The sequence below is a fragment of the Salmo trutta genome, chromosome 3 (genome assembly GCF_901001165.1).
Source record: "Salmo trutta chromosome 3, fSalTru1.1, whole genome shotgun sequence".
Classification (NCBI taxonomy): domain Eukaryota; kingdom Metazoa; phylum Chordata; class Actinopteri; order Salmoniformes; family Salmonidae; genus Salmo; species Salmo trutta.
The window spans coordinates 27,184,751-27,204,355 of record NC_042959.1 but is presented as its reverse complement, the minus strand read 5'-3'; the positions used below and the strand labels follow the sequence as shown (position 1 = coordinate 27,204,355).

Below are 19,605 nucleotides of genomic sequence, written 5' to 3'. Positions count from 1 at the left end.
ACTTCATTTGTCTTCCGACATTATTGTGTTTTGTCACTTGTTTCTCATCGCCGGTGTGGTCTAGCTAGCAACTGTTACTTTTCAGCTACATTTTTGTTGGTAAACTGTGTTTCTATGGACATTTGTTTTGCTTTGTTAAATGATTTAATTACTGACATAGTTAAAGTAAAATGGGGTAGCTAGCTATCCACTGGTGTAGCTACGTAGGCTGGCTAACGTTTCCTAGTAAACCGGGAAAAAATGCGGTCTTGACTTGAGTCTAGAAGAAGTCTAACGTTAGCTGGTTAGGTTCTTGTTTTAGAAAACCTTTGACATGACAACTGATGATGTTATGGCTTGCGATAGTTAATTAACATAGATGTTGACACCATTGCACCCCATGGTTTTAAACAAGAGAAACCCCAACTTTCTGCAACTTTACGAAGGTATTACTCATTCTGTAAGAGGAGGGTGAGTGTAACAAACGTAACGTTAGCTATCTTATTAGCTAGCTATGTCCATTCCGTTTATTTTCTTAGTATGCCATAATGAAAACATATCTTGCAGACATTTGGTACATTCGTGGCATCCAAAATAGCTTCATGTCCTGAGGCAGAATCTCCAACAACAGTTTGGAATTGCTGTGGCCAGACCTTTAAGGAACCTCCTTCTATCCACAAACATGTGGCAAGGACTCATGACACTGACATTCAGAAGCTTACCAAGTCCACATTTGAGATTTTACTGAGCCAGAATGAAAAAGAAGCCGCTTCACAACAACAATCAACAGAGAAAGAGCTAGTTGACATCTTCTCCTGGCTACCTGACAGTCACATCACCGGTGACCAACTACACAAGTAGGGCTTCCTCGTGGGCTCTTTCAGTGTTGAATCATTACAGTGGATCTTATAATGCTCTGAAATACATACATTTTGATGCTCTATTTCTTGTAACCTGTAAAGTGGCCCAGGTGAGGTTATTCTGCTCTACTGCTACTGTCCTCTGGCAGATCCACCGCTCATCTGTGCTTGGCAGAAGGCCCTTTGTGAAAAACTCCAGTTAACTGGCAAGGTAATGGAATGACAAAATCCTGGCATATAAAAATATGATGATTTTCCTTTCCTTATAATTCAGTACTCCATTTAGTTATCATACCATTTCTGCAGGTGAGGGTGGCAACGGGATAAATGGAACAGTTGGAGGCACAAAAGTGGCGACGGACTTGTACATCAAGGCAATGTGCTCCTATCCCATCTTCAAGATAATGGAAAAAGAAGACTAAGGTAAAAACAACTTCAAATAAAACTATTTGTCACATGCGCTGAATAAAACGTGTAGACCTTACCATGCAATGCTTACTTGCGAGCCCTTTCCCAACAATGCAGAGTTAAAAAGTAAGAACATTTTTTAAAAAAGGAAATAGTAATACAATAACAATAACGAGGCTATATACAAGGAGTACCGGTGCTAAGTCAATGTGCAGCGGTACAAGGTAATAAGTAGGTAGGGGTAAAAGTGACTCTGCAATCAGGATGGATAATAAACAGGGTAGCAGCAGCATATGTGAAAGTGTGTGTGTGGCGTCAATATGCGTGTGTTGGAGTGTCAGTGTAGTATGTGTGGGAAGAGTCCAGTGAGTGTGCATAGAGCCAGTGCAAAAAAAATAAAAAATAAGCGGGTCAATGCTAATAGTCCGGGTAGCCATTTGATTAACTGTTTCGCAGTCTTATGCCTTGGGGGTAGAAGCTGTTCAAGAGCCTTTTGGTCCCAGACTTGGCGCTCCGGTACTGCTTGGCTGGAGTCATTGACAACAGAAAAAGGCTTGGGGTAAGGTTTACAAATGTTTCTCTGTGATCCATTCACAATTGTTTTCAATGTCTCCTTAGACCAGTGATGGGGGGCGCAAAGTGTTTCTCTAACCTTCGAGTTGGAGTCTACAAAGAAATAGTGCCAATGGGAGTGGACCCAGATGCCCTCTCCTACAGACTAGCAGGTAGGCCTATAACATGTGTCTCGCGTATGTCTGCGTTGGATATGTTATTTGACGTAATGGAACCAGTAACTGGTAATGGTTGAATATGGTCCTGAGTTAAGCCTCTGTTTTTTACACTTAGGTGCTCACCTGGAACCTGAAGAATTCCACAAAGAAGTGGAAGCTCTTTTGTCTAAAGGTGACTCTTGCAATGATCAATACTGCTGAACTGCCGGAACTTCTATGAGAGTAAAATTGTAAGTATTGGATTTGACTGCATATGTCCACTGTGTTCTGTAGGTATATTTGTATTTATCATATAGAGTAATAATAATGGCAGTTTAATGTACCAAATTTGTTTTTGCTTTCAGGGGCAGTTCAGCCAATGTTTGGCCCCCAACATCTGAAAATTCAGTTACTTCCCCGATAATGTTGACCAGGACCTTGACCTCTTTCGAGACAAGAAGGTCCTGATGTACTGTACCGGCGGCATTCGCTGTGAGCACGGCTCAGCCTATCTCCGCTCAAAAGTAAGCTTACCTTTCAGTGACAGTGTCTCATTGAAACATGACAAACATGCTTCATCCAACCCAAAAGCTCAACCTAAACAAATGTTTAAAAGTATGTTTCTCTCCTACTTCCAGGATGTGTGTAAGGATGTTTATCAACTGAAAGGTGGCGTTCATAAGTACGTGGAACAATTCCCTGAGGGCTTCTATTGCGGCAAACTGTTTGTGTTTGACGAGCGCTATGCCATCTCCTCCAACAGTGACATCATCTCTGGTCTGTATAAACTGTGAATTGCCCTTAGCACTTTCCGATTATCACAGTGCTTTTTTTATGTAAGAAGTAGTCTAGTTTATGTGCCAACCCAAAGAAAAAGTTCCTTCCTGTTAGAACGAGAGACCTATTCATCAACATTCCTCTCCCCTTCCTCTTCTTTGTCTGCAGAGTGCAGATACTGCGGCTCTCCATGGGACCAGTACCAGCTGTGCTCCACCCACTTCTGCTGCCAGCTAGTCCTTTCCTGCTCTGCCTGCAGACAGGGGGGCCACACCGCCTGCTGCCCCACCTGCCAGACCAAGGGCCAGGGAGAAGAGCCCTCTGCCACACCTACACAGAGAGAGGAGTGCACAGATGGGTGGCCCAGGATCCCCCAGGATGCTTTGTGATGTTTTAAAACGTTCAACAGTGCTAAGCGGCGACCTTACCTGAAACTTTACCCTCATGGTTTTGACAATCCTGGTTCAACAGACTCTAATGTGGTTGTGGTGACAAACGGCTAATGACTATTTTAATTAAAGGAATCCTCAACATCGCAGTTATTTTATGAGCTTGCCTTGAATGGGTCTTGAATGGCTGAGGTAAAAAATGCACTAACATATTACATGTGACATGATAAAAGGCTTCATGCATGTCCCCAATATCATGACCTTGTATATTGTTCAATAAAAACCTATATTTAGAGATTACATATTCAATATTTAGAACATAAAAAATAGGTACTGATTTAGCTATAAAGATACTCGTGATTATTCAACACTGATCCATCTCATCTATGGGTGTGTTTGTAAATTCAACCTGGAGTACCAGAGTGCGCTCTGGGCGTTTGTAAATTCAGAGGTTTCGCTCTGAGCTTTCAGAGTGTACACTGGATGTTCAGGCCAGGGAGTAGGGTTAATCCGAAAGTCAAGCACCCAAGCTAACAGGCCAATGTTGGCTAGCTTGCTAGCTACTTCCAGACAAATGAGAGAACACCTCACTCTGACCATTTCACTCGCACTAGCAGAGCTGGTTAGACTGTTTTCATGTTATCTAGAGCGTTGGTGACTGTAAATGTGCTGCTGGCAACAATTTAATAAAGTTTTTTTGCCAAGATTTATTGACACCCGTCATATTCAACGGCTGTTGCGCGTTCGTAAATTCATGTTATTCTGCGCTCTGGTACACTCAGACGAGAGCGCTCTGAAATAGGAGTAGATAGCCAGAGTGAATTTACAAAAGCACCCTATATCTCTTGCACATCTGCCTACTAACAAGGTGGCGCCGTTATGCCAGCTGTAGCTAGTGACAGAAACAGCAGCTTCACACGGTGCGTTTGTAAATTCCTTCTGGCTATCTACTCTGATTTCAGTGTTCAAGAGCACAGAATAACTGCTGAATTTATGAACGCGCAACACCTGTTGAATATGGCCGGTGTCAGTAAATGTTGGCAAAAATTGTTGCCAGCAGCACAGTTACAGTCACTAACGCTCTATATAACCTGGGAGTGTGATGCCAGGAAAATAACCTCTCAAAGTCAACAAAACAAAGGCGATGATCGTGGACTTCAGGAAACAGCAGAGGGAGCACCCCCCTATCCACATCGACGGGACCGCAGTGGAGAAGGTAGAAAGCTTCAAGTTCCTCTGCATACACATCACTGACAAGCTCAAATGGTCCACCCGCACAGACCGTGTGGTGAAGAAGGCGCAACACCGCCTCTTCAACCCGGGAGGCTGAAGAAATGTGGCTTGGCACCTAAAACCCTAAAACTTTTACAGATGCACAAATGAGAGCATCCTGTCAGGCTGTTTCACCGCCTGGTATCACCGCCTGGTACCAACGCCCACAATCGCAGGGCTCTCCAGAGGGTGGTGCGGCCTTCCCAACTGATCACCGGGGGCAAACTACCTGTCCCCCAGGACACCTACAGCACTCCATGCCACAGGACCAAAAAGATAATCAAGGACAACAACCACCCGAGCCACTGCCTGTTCACCCCGCTATCATCCAGTAGGTGAGGTCAGCAGCAAAGCTGGGACAGAGACTGAAAAAAAATCTATCATCTCAAGGCCATCCGACTGTTAAATAGCCATCACTAGCACGTTAGAGGCTGCTGTCCTATATACATAAAATGGAAATCACTGGCCACTTTAATAATGGAACACTAGTCACTTTAATAATGTTTACATATTTTGCATTACTTATCTCATATGTATATACTGTATTCTATCCTATTCTACTGTATCTTAGTCTATGCCGTTCTGACATTGCTCATCTAAATATTTATATGTTCTTAATTCCATTACTTTATATTTGTGTGTATTGATGTGAAATTGTTAGATATTACGTGTTAGATATTACTCCACGGTTAGAGCTAGAAACACAAGCATTTCGCTACACCCGCAATAACATCTGCTAAACACGTGTATGTGACAAATAAAACCTTGATTTGAAAACAGTTTAACCAACTCTGCTTGGGCGATTAAAATGGTCAGTGAGGTGTTCTCTCATTTGTGTCTGTAAGTAGCTAGCAAGCTAGACAACTTTAGCCAGCTAGCGTGAGTGCGTTATTGCCGTTGTGAGGTCAGAACTCTCGGATCAATCCTAATTCTCCGTAGAACGTCCAGTGTGCGCTCTGAAAATACGAACAGACAATTTAACAGCGCACTGAATTTACGTACTCTTTGACACACTGGAGACAATTTACGAACGCGCCCAAAATCGCCTCAATTGGGATGAACCTCATCATAGCTAGACAGCAAGCCGAGTAGGGGGTAGCTACGGCAGGGGGTTCATAAAAAACGCCAGACGAACACCTAGCTAATGGGAATAGTACTGCCCTTGGTGACAGCCTTTCATGTGTCTTTGTCACCCTGTGCCTTTCTGTTGATAAAGGACAGTGGAACCAAGAGATGTCTGCGCCGGGTTTTACGAGCCTGAAAACCTCTCTCGGTCACAGCTTGAATTCAACGCCGAATGGTGGAGCAGCACCACCCTGTCAGAATGGTAAAACAGGCCGTGGAGATTACGGCCGCTAGTTCAACTAGCCAGTGGTTGAAATAACTAGCTAACTAATGTGACTGTGTTAAAGGCTGTTGCTAGGATATTTGTTGCTTTGGTAATTAGCTTAGCTAGCTAACGTCAGTTGCTTAAATTATGACGTTATTACTAAAACCGACAATTCAGTTTGTTAAAAGAGAAATCGAGAATTTCTACCTAGCTAACGTTAGCCAGTATCCATTCAAGTTTGCCATACTAACCAGCTATCTTGAACAACCAAGTTTATTTGTGGTAATATTTGTTATGTTCACAAATTGATTTAGTATTCTTTGTTTATTTCAATAATGCAGCCAGGATCCATCACGGGGTCCATGGCGGGAGGAATCTTTGGCTAGTTAGCTACTGTAGCTAGATAGCTTACTTGGGCATTTTAAATCTGTCACTAGCTAGTAACGTTAGAGCGTCATCATTACACCGGCAGCTGGCCAGTCAAATCTAAAGTATTTTACTCTTGGGTTGCTGCTTAGATGACTTTGACAGGTTTGATCATTTCTATAGAATATTTATTATGTAACGTTAGCTAGTGTATATATATCTAGGTAATACTTTTGATAATAGTTGATCACACTATTTATGATAATCATCTATCCTCCTTGTCAATAATCTGCATCAATGTTTAATTTACGCCAAACCCCATTGTTCTAACACCAACTCTCATTCTCTCCAGGTCCAGGAGGACAGACTTACCCATCCACATATCCTTTGACTGGGTACTATGGAGCCGGGCCTCAACAGCAGGGCTACCCTACCATTCCAGGACACTGTGCCCCTGCCCCCCCAAAAGCTCCCATCACGAACAATGATCACAGTGCTTACTGCCACCAGCAGCCGCTGCAGCCCACTGCTGCACCTACTGTAGCCCCCTCTGCATATGGAGCAGCCCAAGGCTCCCACCCTCCCTCTCTACCCTATGGCACCCCCACCACCCTTCCCACCTCCACTGCCCCTCAAAACCCCCAACATGCACCTTCATTCCAACAACCAGCCCCCTACGCACAGCTTGGGGCCTACTATGGACAGCAGCAGTACCCTACCTCCCAAGCGCAACGCCACCCCCAGCAGCCAAACTTGGTTTTGGCACCCCCCACCAGCCCGGGTGCTCCCCTGTATCCCATTGTCTCGTACCCCTCTGTTCCAGGAAGCAGCCAGTACGGTACATTGCGTTCCTCCCAGACTCCCACCGGCCCAGCAGCTGTTCCCAACCTGATGGGCGCTCCCCTCCACCAGTATGCCCCAGGAAATGACACCAGTCACCCAGCATCTACTGCAGCAGTTCCCCCTGGGTATAGCATGGCTCCACCCGGCCAACCAGCCACAGTCAACGGCCAGGGTAATGCAGGTACAGTCAACTCCTCGGCACTGTTGAGAATGTCCGTACAGAATACGTTTTGAGACACTTGTCAATCCACTTTTCTTGTCAATTTGTGTATTTGATATATTTGCCTCTGCCTTAATTGGTTTCTTCTCCCCAGTCCAAGCCCCAGTCCTCCAGCACTATGACCAAAGTCACCAGGCACCCATGACACATGACCACTATGGAGGAGGAGTCACACACAACACCGGGGGTGCTGACAGCGATATACCACCTTTAGGAATCCCCTCCACTTCAGTTCATTCCTCCCCAAGGCATCAGCAAGGTAAATGGAGAGAGAAGAGAGGCTTTTAACCTATTGAATTAGCCTGGATCTTTCTATAGTATCTGTATAGGTCATCAGCATTGACGTCATCAATGGCAGGCCCATGTCGGCCATTTTAATGCAAGTTTTATTGGATCCTGCATCGTTACATTTGTGTGGTTCTCCGTCCTCACCTTGATTAAATGATTGATGAAGGGATCTGTTTTTCCTCTTTCAAACTTTTTTTCTAGGCCTAGTCTAACTAAGTGAATTGAAGAGGGGCATTTCCATCGAAAATAACCGATGAGCACCAACATCTTAAGTTAATAGGTGCATAACAAATTGGGTGTCAAATGAAAGTTAAGAGTATGTTTTGCGGAAGTGAAGGCATAGATTCATTTTTCAACCATTTTCCATCTTAAAAATTGGGCATAAGCAAAAGCTTTGATATCTGGATAAAAATATGTAAAAGGTATCAGAAATGCATCAAAACATACTGTTGATGTAAACACCCCTGCTAACTAATATCAGCAATTATATTTCGTTTTGGAGAAATTGTTTGCCATCTGTAAGTTTAAGAAATATTGCCTTGTGCCATCTAAATTCCATTACCAAAAACCCACAAATTTTAAGATATTTTCAATTTTGTCCCCCATAAGGAGGGATGATGATAAAAGGTCACAGAAGTAACAAGTAATATTAGACCTACCAATTAGTTATTTTACCCATTGTTTATGCATTATTAAGTGATTAAAACTCGTAGTTCTGTTACGAAATTGGTAACGAAGATACCATAGAAATCAGTAACGGAATTACTGCAATTGAATTGGCTACAGTGAGAAATCATAATAGTCACAAACCACAGTTGGGTCACCTGCTACTGGCCTCCCTTCCACTGCCATACTGTTATGTTCAGCTCATAACTGTTTTCTTTGTCTTTATGTTGTCTGGTGGTCAAAGCAAGAGTGTTAAAACAGTCTGAGTCTGGACAACCCCTCCCTCTATCTCTCGCTCTCCAGTTAATGTCACCTCTCTCAGCTCTTACTGACACCTAGCCATGAGAACACTCTTTTTCCATTTACTTTAACCAGCATCCTCACCCACTGAGCATCGACTGACCGACACTGGACGTCGAAAAGTAGTTGCAATTTGGTCAGTCCACCCAGGCTTTGATGTTAACGTCCACGGACGGACAGTACTGGACCAAATCTGAACCTATCATAGACGTACAGTACCAGTCAAAAGTTTGGACACCTACTCATTCAAGGGTTTTTATTTTTACTATTTTCTACATTATAGAATAATAGTGAAGACATCAAAACTATGAATCATGTAGTAAAAAAAAAGTGTTAAACAAATCAGAATATATTTTTATATTTGAGATTCTTCAAAGTAGCCACCCTTTGCCTTGATGACAGCTGTGCACACGCTTGGCATTCTCTCAACCAGCTTCATGATGAATGCTTTTTGAAGGAGTTCCCAAATGCTGAGCACTTGTTGGCTGCTTTTCCTTCACTTTGCGGTCCAACTAGAGCTGTGGTGGTCACGAAATTTCGTCAGCCGGTGATTGTTAAGCAAATAACTGTCGGTCTCATGGTAGTAGACCGTTAATTAACATAAACACGTTTAGCATTTCCTGGCTTCCACACATAGCCTACAAGCCATTTTAAAATGTCTAATAAATCCATGTAATATAGCCTACACCTTCACAATAAATCCATTATTTATTTTAGACCGGTCTAAAGATGCATGATATGAAGAAAATGTAGTCAATTTCAGAAGAAAATAATAGCATACCATCAGTTGTCCTGATATGGATATGTCAAATGGCTGTACACTACACTAATTCATTTAGCAGGGCTGTAAGTTTCGAATTTTAATACGTTGTAAGGCTGTATGGTGAAAAAAATAGCTTGAAAGGCATGAGCTCCAATTTGTTTTTGTTTTTTTGCGCAGGCTGTACACACTCCAATAGTCTCTCATTCACAATTTGACAAGCACTTGATAATGCCTCGAATTTCACAGCGGCATCCCCTTTGTGTCTGTAATGCACCCTAAAACAATCCATGCCTTTTGCGGCCCGGAGTGCTGTGTTGTGCCCTTCTCCCTGAGTGTGCTGTGCAATCCGAAGCGCCTCTCACGCACATGGCTCTCCGTCACGTGATCAGGTCTTTCTCACAGGCTACAAGTGAAGACAGACACATCGCACGTCCTTATCCAATTCCGAGGTGCATATTGAAGATATTGGAAGAACTGTCCACATTTACTTTTCGTCAGCCAACAAGATGAGTAGGCCTAACGAACAGCAAAAGCACTAGCCTATGTCAATCTACTATCCCCCATAGTACAAAGTCGACCTATTCTGTGCGAGAGATAAATATTCCAAACAGTCTGGGACAGTTATGGGATGCGATAGATCCCAAACTAATACATCCACTAGCATCCCCAAACTTTTTTTATGCATTATGGCTGACGCAACAGATCAGAACGTTTAGCTTAAAATGTTGATAAACTATTTGGCTATTTCTCCACATTATAAGTGCAGCAATGTGCAAATAGAAGTAGGCTATAAATGCGAATGTTCCAATAGTGGAAAACACAGTTATCAAAAGTAACCGCAAATGCAATTTATTATAAAGGTATAATTTCCCCCATAAAAATATCTTCCTCAAACTTGAAAGTCAACACGCTGATTTTTTTATGCCAGTTAGGCTCTACATCCCTTGTAAAGTGGATTAATGCATTTAACTTAAAGAAGTTATTTGGCCACTTTAGTTATGATCCAAACCTTTATTAAAATATATAGGCTTATGGGCTAGGCTACATGAGGTGTGCGACTATGATTAGAAAAAGTAGCAAAAAAAAGGCATTTCTTATGACGGGCATCATTCACAACTGATAAGTGATAGGCTAATATTGTCACCCATCAGACTATTCTTGATTTTAATCTTTACATATACTAAATAATGTGTGAAATTTGATTTAGATTGGACCATTATCATGCACCTGTGTCAATTATCATGCACCTGGGCAGCGGGAAAAATACATTTTAATCTATGCAATAGCGAATGGAAGACGCTTAGCAATAGCGAATGGAAGACGCTTTTCCCCGTGGTTTATTTTCATGCCAACCAGGTTGGCTATACTGCTGTTGTAAATATAAGCAATGTGCTTAATATTAGGGAAGTTGAGAATTTAATATAGTAGACCTAGCCTATAGAATGCTGATGCGATCCTTGTCTTTTTATTAGTGGCCATCACACTGTTTTCTCCCGCAATTGCATAGCCTATAGAAATGTTGCGCATCATGAGCTCATGTGCTCTTATTAAGTGTTCGATTAGATTTTCGAATATATTTGCATTGACGTCAGTGATTAGTGACAATAGAGTGCTGAGTGCCAGACAGTTAGCAAGTTTGGTAGGCTACTAATGACCAGCAGCAGCATCAGAGCTTGGAAAAGCCTAATTAGTGACGAAACAGTCATGTGGAATTTGACTGCCTTCATGACTCGTGACCGCCGGTGTGGCGGTAATATGGTGACAGCAACAGCCCTAGGTCCAACTCATCCCAAACCGTCTCAATTGGGTCAAATCAAATACAATTTTATTGGTCACATACACATGGTTAGCAGATGTTAATGCGAGTGTAGCGAAATTCTTGTGCTTCTAGTTCCGACCGTGCAGTAATAGCTAACAAGTAATCTTAACAATTTCACAACAACTATCTTATACACACAAGTGTAAAGGAATAAATAAGAATATGTACATATCAATATATGGATGAGCGATGGCCGAACAGCATAGGCAAGATGCAGTAGATGGTATAGAGTACAGTATATACTAGAGGTCGACCGATTAATCGGAATGGCCGATTAATTAGGGCCGATTTCAAGTTTTCATAACAATCGGTAATCGGTATTTTTGGCCACCGATTTGCAGATTTTTTTATTTATTTGTAAAAATATTTTTAAACTAGGCAAGTCAGTTAACCTGTCTGGGCCAGTGGGACGCTTGCGTCCCACCCTAATCAACAGCCAGTGGAATCGCGTCGCACGAAATGCAAAACCTCATAAATGCTATAACTTCAATTTCTCAAACATATGACTATTTTACACCGTTTTATAGATACACCTCTCCTGAATCGAACCACGTTGTCCGATTTTCAAAAAGGCTTTACAGCAAAAGCAAAACATTAGATTATGTTAGGAGAGAACCCAGCCAGAAATAATCAATAATTTTAAACCTGCATATTTAGCTAAAAGAAATCCAGGTTAGCAGGCAATATTAACCAGGTGAAATTGTGTCAGTTCTCTTGCGTTCATTGCACGCAGAGTCAGGGTATATGCAACAGTTTGGGCCGCCTGGCTCGTTGCGAACTAATTTGCCAGAATTTTACGTAATTATGACATAACCTTGAAGGTTGTGCAATGTAACAGGAATATTTAGACTTAGGGATGCCACCCGTTTAGATAAAATACGGAACGGTTCCGTATTTCACTGAAAAAATAAAAGTTTTGTTTTCGAGATGATAGTTTCTGGATTCGACCATATTAATGACCTAAGGCTTGTATTTCTGTGTGTTTATTATATTATAATTAAGTCTATGATTTGATATTTGATAGAGCAGTCTGACTGAGCGGTGGTAGGCACCAGCAGGCTCGTAAGCATTCATTCAAACAGCACTTTCATGCGTTTTGCCAGCAGCCCTTACCAATTCTTCAAGCATTGCGCTGTTTATGACTTCAAGCCTATCAACTCCCAAGATTAGGCTGGTGTAACCGATGTGAAATGGCTAGCTAGTTAGCTGGGTGCGCGCTAATAGAGTTTCAAACGTCACTCGCTCTGAGACTTGGAGTAGTTGTTCCCCTTGCTCTGCATGGGTAACGCTGCTTCGAGGGTGGCTGTTGTCGATGTGTTCCTGGTTCGAGCCCAGGTAGGAGCGAGGAGAGGGACGGAAGCTATACTGTTACACTGGCAATACTAAAGTGCCTATAAGAACATCCAATAGTCAAAGGTATATGAAATTCAAATCATATAGAGAGAAATAGTCCTATAATTCCTATAATAACTACAACCTAAAACATCTTACCTGGGAATATTGAAGACTCATGTTAAAAGGAACCACCAGCTTTCATATCTTCTCATGTTCTGAGCAAGGAACTTAAACGTTAGCTTTTTTACATGGCACATATTGCACTTTTACTTTCTTCTCCAACACTTTGTTTTTGCATTATTTAAACCAAATTGAACATGTTTCATTATTTATTTGAGGCTAAATTGATAGTATTTATGTATTATATTAAGTTAAAATAAGTGTTCATTCAGTATTGTTGTAATTGTCATTATCACAAATAACTTTTAAAAAGAATCGTCCGATTTAATCGATATCGGGGTTTTTTGGTCCTCCAATAATCGGTATCGGCGTTGAAAAATCATAATCGGTCGACCTCTAGTATATACATATGAGATGAGTAATGAAGGGTATGTAAACATTATATAAAGTGGCATTGTTGAAAGTGACTAGTGATGCATTTATTACATCCAATTTTTAATTATTAAAGTAGCTATAGATTTGAGTCAGTATGTTGGCAGCAGCCACTCAATATTAGTGATGGCTGTTTAACAGTCTGATGGCCTTGAGATAGAAGCTGTTTTTCAGTCTCTCGGTCCCAGCTTTGATGCACCTGTACTGACCTCGCCTTCTGGATGATAGTGGGGTGAACAGGCAGTGTCTCGGGTGGTTGTTGTCCTTGATGATCTTTTTGGCCTTCCTGTGACATCGGGTGGTGTAGGTGTCCTGGAGGGCAGGTAGTTTGCCCCCGGTGATGCGTTGTGCAGACCTCACTACCTTCTGGAGAGCCTTACGGTTGTGGGCGGTGCAGTTGCCATACTAGGCGGTGATACAGCCCGACAGGATGTTCTCGATTGTGCATCTGTAAAAGTTTTTGGTGACAAGCCAAATTTCTTCAGCCTCCTGAGGTTGAAGAGGTGCTGTTGCGCCTTCTTCACCACGGGTGACCATTTCAGTTTGTCTGTGATGTGTACGCTGAGGAACTTAACTTTCCACCTTCTCCACTGTCTCGTCGATGTGGATAGGGGGGTGCTCCCTCTGCTGTTTCCTGAAGTCCACGATCATCTCCTTTGTTTTGTTGACGTGGAGTGTGAGGTTATTTTCCTGACACCACACTCCGAGGGCCCTCACCTCCTCCCTGTAGGCCGTCTCGTCATTGATGGTAATCAAGCCTAACACTTTAGTGTCATCTGCAAACTTGATGATTGAGTTGGAGGCGTGCATGGCCACGCAGTCATGGGTGAACAGGGAGTACAGGAGAGGGCTGAGAACGCACCCTTGTGGGGCCCCAGTGTTGAGGATCAGCAGGGTGGAGATGTTGTTTCCTACCCTCACCACCTGGGGGTGGCCCGTCAGAAAGTCCAGGACCCAGTTGCACAGGGCAGGGTTGAGCTTAATGACGAGTTTGGAGGGTACTATGGTGTTAAATGCTGAGCTGTAATCGATGAACAGCATTTTTACATAGGTATTCCTCTTGGGTTAGGGCAGTGTGATTGCGTTTGCATCGTTTGTGGACCTATTGGGGCAGTAAGCAAATTGGAGTGGGTCTAGGGTGTCAGGTAGGGTGGAGGTGATATGATCCTTGAATAGTCTCTCAAAGCACTTCATGTGGACGGAAGTGAGTGCTACAGTGCAATAGTCATTTAGCTCAGTTACCTTAGCTTTCTTGGGAACAGGAACAATGGTGGCCCTCTTGAAGCATGTGGGAACAGCAGACTGGGAAAGGGATTGATTGAATTATGTCCATAAACACTGAGGACGCGGCTAGATATGCTGTCTGTGCCGGCAGTCTTGCGAGGGTTAACACGTTTAAATGTTTTACTCACGTTGGCCGTGGTGAAGGAGAGCCTGCATGTTTTGGTAGCGGTCCGTGTCAGTGGCACTGTATTGTCCTCAAAGTGAGTTGAGGTCGGGTGATTGTGGAGGCCAGGTCATCTGATGGGGTACCATCACTCTCCTTCAGCCCTTACACAGCCTGGAGTTGTTTTGGGTCATTGTCCTGTTGGAAAAACAAATGATAGTGCCACTTAGCACAAACCAGATGGGATGGCGTATCGCTGCAGAATGCTGTGGTAGCCATGCTGGTTAAGTGTGCCTTGAATTCTAAATAAATCACAGTGTCACCAGCAAAGCACCATCACACCTCCTCCATGCTTCACGGTGGGAACCACACATGCAGAGATCATCCGTTCACCAACTCTACGTCTCACAAAGACACAGAGGTTGGAACCAAAAATCTCAGATTTGGACTCATCAGACCAAAGAACAGATTTCCACCGGTCTAATGTCCGCTGCTCTTTTTTCTTGGCCCAAGCAAGTCTCTTCTTATCGGCGTCCTTAAGTAGTGGTTTCTTTGCAGCAATTAGACCATGAAGGCCTGATTCATGCAGTCTCCGCTGAACAGTTGATGTTGATGTGTCTTACTTGAACTCTGTGAAGCATTTATCTGTTCTGCAATTTCTGAGGCTGGTAACTAATAATTAACTTATCCTCTACAGCAGAGATAACTCTGGGACTTTTTTCCTGTGGCGGTCCTCATGAGAGCTAGTTTCATCATAGCCCTTGATGGTTTTTGCGACTGCACTTGAAGAAGCATTCAAAGTTATTGAAATGTTCCATATTGCCGGACCTTCATATCTTAAATTAATGATGGACTGTCATTTCTCTTTGCTTATTTGAGCTGTTCTTGCCATATTATGGACTTGGTCTTTTACCAAAAAGGGCTATCTTCTGTATTCCACCCCTACCTTGTCACAACACAACTGGCTCAAACGCATTAAGATGGAAAGAAATTCCACAAATTAACTTTTAACAAGGCACACCTGTTAATTGAAATGCATTCCAGGTGACTGACTACCTCATGAAGCTGGTTGAGAGAATGCCAGTAGTGTTCAAAGCTGTCATCAAGGCAAAGGGTGGCTACTTTGAAGAATATCAAATATAGTTTGATTTGTTTAACACTTTTGGTTACTACATGATTCCCAATGTGTTATTTCATCAGTATTTTTCTACAATGTAGAAAATAGTAAAAATTTATAAAAAGCCTTGAATCAGTAGGTGTGTCCAAACTTTTGACTGGTACTGTATGTTTGGATAGTGCAATACATACAGTAAAGAAAAGTACAGTACATTATATCGTACTGTATTCTGCTTTGCTGTATTGTACTACACTGTACTCTGCTGTGCTCTACCGTGCTGCGCAGTGCTGAAACTTCAGGAGAATGACATTCATATCCATAATTATACATTTTTGTATAGTACAGATCAGGTACCCATGATGGAATTTTGTTACTGTAATTCCGTTACCGGGCGTAAATCTTCTTCAGTTACTGTAGTTTAATACCACCCCATTCTTTCTGCAAATGTGTTTTGAATCTTAATTCGGAGCAGATATTTATCAGAGTTTTTGGAAAACATGGTCGCATTAAAACCTGAGGGAGATTTTACAGTAGTTCTGCACAATTATTCCACTAAATTAGTTTTGGTAAAATGTTCAGTGGAAATTGTTAAAAGTTGTCTTTGTGTATAGTTCAACTTTGAAATCATTGTTGTTGTTTTTTATTCTATAGTGAGCGTGCCTACTCTGGTATTGTGTGCTCAAGCCAACAGCTGGAAGATAGTGTTGGTATAGCCTACATGATGAGATTATTCTGGACAAAAGAGCCATTTGTCAAACGGCAGCCAAGCATCGATCATTATGTCACCAGAATAAGACCCTCGATATGTATTGGAAAGGAACATCAAGCCTGTCACGGTGCACTTTCACCACCCTGTGAAGTTCATTTTTTTTTTTATCTGTAGCCTATTAAACTACATGTTTTCCAGAGTTGTGTTGTCCTCCCACTACCACATGACTCAAGGTTTAAATCTGATATGATGGTTGTATCAATATTTGTTCATAAGCGTTTCCATTTCTCGCATTATTAATTATACTGACACAAAAAGATCCCGTTTTGTGGACGTTTGGAAAGTTTACTGCCAAATTTGCTGTTTCCATCAGGCCTGTCGTGACACTTGTTTTTACTTGTACTTCACTCGCATAAAAAGGTTGTATGAAAACCTGGTTTGTGTGGTAGAAGCTAGTGAGTAGGGACGTTTTTGCAGGAGAATCGCAACCATCCTCACCAATGTGCTCACCACACAGACACAGATTTCCTGGACTCAGTCCTTTGGTTCTGTCCTCGCCCCCTCCTCACCTCCACATAGTTGATGGTTGTTCTGTTTGTACCCTCTCCCACCCCCCCACAGGCATGCACTACGGATATGTAGCCAATAGTGGCGCTAGCTCTGCCAATGCCGCCGCCAACGTTGCCCCCTCGTCATCCAGCTCCGATGAGGATGATGATGAGGATGAGGAAGCAGGTCTGCTTATAGCTTTTATTCCCAACCCAACTCCAATAACCATCAACTAACCTGACCCTCACATCAACCCATGCAGCACTTACTTTCCTTTCAACCCCAAGCACTTTGCATTCATACTCATGTCTCAAAGCCACCTCCGCCCATCTCTAGCAGCTTCTCTGCCCCCCTCTACTGCCCACCTGACGGCCTCCACACATTCAACAGCTATGCCACATCTTCTCCCAGCATTATCACTCAGTGTTCCCAATAGATATTGGATGTTAGTGATGAGAGCTCATTGTAACTAACTGAAACCACAGTGAAGCATGTCAGTCAGAAAGGTGAAGCTGATCAGTTAACCTCTTCTTGATCAAGTTAGGATAAGCCTTGATTAAGCTTAATTCGACTCATCAGTTAAATCATGTGAGTAGGGTGTAGTGTTTCAGAGAAACTTTGTTGTTTTAGGGTCTGTTTAGTCTTCTTGACATGCAGGCTACGCACTCCTTCTTGTGCTGTCCAATCATGTCCTCTCAGCTCTCGCCCACTAACCATTTAAGAACGATTGCATTTCAGTTACAGGCACTGATCCAACTGGTTTCTGAATTAAGAAGCGCATTTTTCTTCCCATTGCAATTTCAGAATTGCATCCTCCTGAAAAACTATTAATTTTGAATGATTGGTTTTGCATTTAGATAAGGGAAAAAACATACTTTTCTGTATCTCCCTATCTGGGCCAGTCACTAGCCTACACTTTGTTTGGAACCTCTAATCTTAGCACCTAACATAGTTATGCTATGCTGATAACGATGTTATTATACTACATTTCCAATTTTGGTTATCAGCATGCACTGTACATGCAGTGTTTCAATGAGAAGGTGTTGATGAGTGTCCATGGGGTGCTGGTGGGTCCCACCCTTGGGTTTTGTGTAATTGGCTAGAGGTTAACAGCTTTTTAAATATAGCAGGTCCCTTGTTGCTGCCGGCCAGCAGGCACTGGTCTCCGCCGGGAGAAGGGTAGAGGCCTAGGCATGTCAGCACTAGCTTTCGCTAGCACCTCCTGCTAAAGGTGTGCTCCTCCTCCCCATCTTACACTCAAAACGCTCTCTATCATTCCACCATTTTCATTGTCATTTTCAAGTCGCAGATGTTTGTCTTGTTTGATCAGGTCACTTATCATTCTGTCTCTCTCTGTTGCTTGGCCAACATTTGTTTATGCCTACCTTTTTGCTGTTTTGTGTTATTATGACATGAATTTTTACGAGAACAAGGGCATGTCAGTCATATCATCCTTGTGTCCCCAGCCAGCCAGTTTCACTAATATCCAGATCACTTAATCCAGTGGGGTTGCAGTCAGATTTAGCTGCCTGGGATAATTGGAGCTCATCCAATGAGCTCTTGGCCTGTGCAGGCAGTGCTATCTTGGTTCACTGTCACAGCCCTCCATTTGGCCCAATTTGATTAATCAACTCCGATGTGCGTGTGGCTGAGACTTAAATGCACCATCTCGTAGTGCCCCATAGCCTTTCTACCCAATTACTCAAGAGATGGAAGGAAAGGCTCTATGTGCATGGCCTAGGGAGATGATGGTAACTGCTGTCTGTTTCTCTATAAGTAAGTAGCCTTGGCTTGTACGAGCCAGAATGGCTCATAGGAGTAGGAGCCTATTTCCTGTTTCTGAAGCGTAAGTAAACTTCATGTACAAGTACACCCCTTGACAGGAGGCTAGTCTATCACAGGACCTTACCCACAATCTATCTCCTTAATGCTAAGTGCCATGCAAAGACTCATTGAGTCCCATTTTTACAGTTTTTGGTATGACTGGGAGTTGGATCCCCAGCCTAATCTCAGTGTGGACACACTACCCACAAGGCCACTGAGTTGGGTTGTCTGTCTGTGGCTTCACCTATTTTTCCCATTTCAGCAGCTTTCATGTGTTATTCTTCTCCCGCCAGCATGTCCAAGGCCCTGCAGAGTTGTACTAAACCGTTGAAAGACAACAGCTTCTCACAACTGTTTCGCTCTTCACCTCCCTCCTTTCTCAGGCGGGGATAGTTCTTCAACCACCACCGGCAGTGCGTCGCCGGTGCCCAACAGCTACGACTCCCTGGAAGGTGGCAGCTACCCAGGTACATACTTTACTCAGCTCTTAACATCCAACGCTACATGTACTCTGCATTGCGGAGGCATTTGAAAAATTTGACCCAACCCATCTTGATGGTAGATCCGTCATCCAATTGAACATTTCTTCCACCACATATCTCCACTCAACCACAGTCCCAAATGCGCTCAACGGGCAGCTATCCATTGGTACATGCAACTTTAAAGTTTCTCTCTTTATTTCCAGAGTTCTCCAATCCTCCGTCTGCCGACATGCCCAAACAGCCAGTCTATCAGCAGAGGCCGGTCTCCAGGACAGACTCCTCCCCCTCACACGGCAGGTACAACCAAACTGGCTATCAGCATTTGCCACAGGTAAGATGTTCTGGTGCAACCCACCTGGTTGTGTATGACTAAAATGATAAAAATACGATATATTCCTCATTCTAATATGGTCCCTCATGAAATACATGAAAAGGAGTTAGCCTACTAAGTCAATACCAGTGGTGTAAATTATTTAAGTAAAAATGCTTTAACGTACTACTTAAGTAGTGTTTTGGAGTATCTGTACTTTACTTTACTATTTATATTTTAGCCAACTTTTTCTTTTTCTTCACTACATTCCTAAATATATATATTTTTTAAATAATCTTAAGAAATTTGTGTCGTCTGGTTCATATTTAAGACCAAATATTTTTAGACTT

General features: G+C 42.7%; 1 protein-coding gene and 1 pseudogene across 2 annotated transcripts in view; both read left to right on the top strand.

Annotated features, from left to right (window-relative positions):
- Window positions 1-57: 57 nt before the first annotated feature.
- LOC115171436 (thiosulfate sulfurtransferase/rhodanese-like domain-containing protein 2) lies at window positions 58-3,272 on the top strand (annotated as a pseudogene).
- Window positions 3,273-5,254: 1,982 nt separating this feature from the next.
- LOC115171390 (protein transport protein Sec24B) overlaps window positions 5,255-19,605 on the top strand; it is a 34,442-nt gene continuing 20,091 nt past the window's right edge. The window contains exons 1-6 of one of the 2 annotated variants that reach the window (XM_029728158.1): window positions 5,255-5,722; window positions 6,444-7,115; window positions 7,249-7,413; window positions 16,712-16,825; window positions 18,847-18,930; window positions 19,149-19,276. In XM_029728158.1, the coding sequence (XP_029584018.1) occupies window positions 5,629-5,722; window positions 6,444-7,115; window positions 7,249-7,413; window positions 16,712-16,825; window positions 18,847-18,930; window positions 19,149-19,276 (1,257 nt within the window). In that variant the 5' untranslated portion in view covers window positions 5,255-5,628. The remainder of the gene's footprint in view (window positions 5,723-6,443; window positions 7,116-7,248; window positions 7,414-16,711; window positions 16,826-18,846; window positions 18,931-19,148; window positions 19,277-19,605) is intronic. The other variant, XM_029728167.1, reaches the window with a different exon arrangement.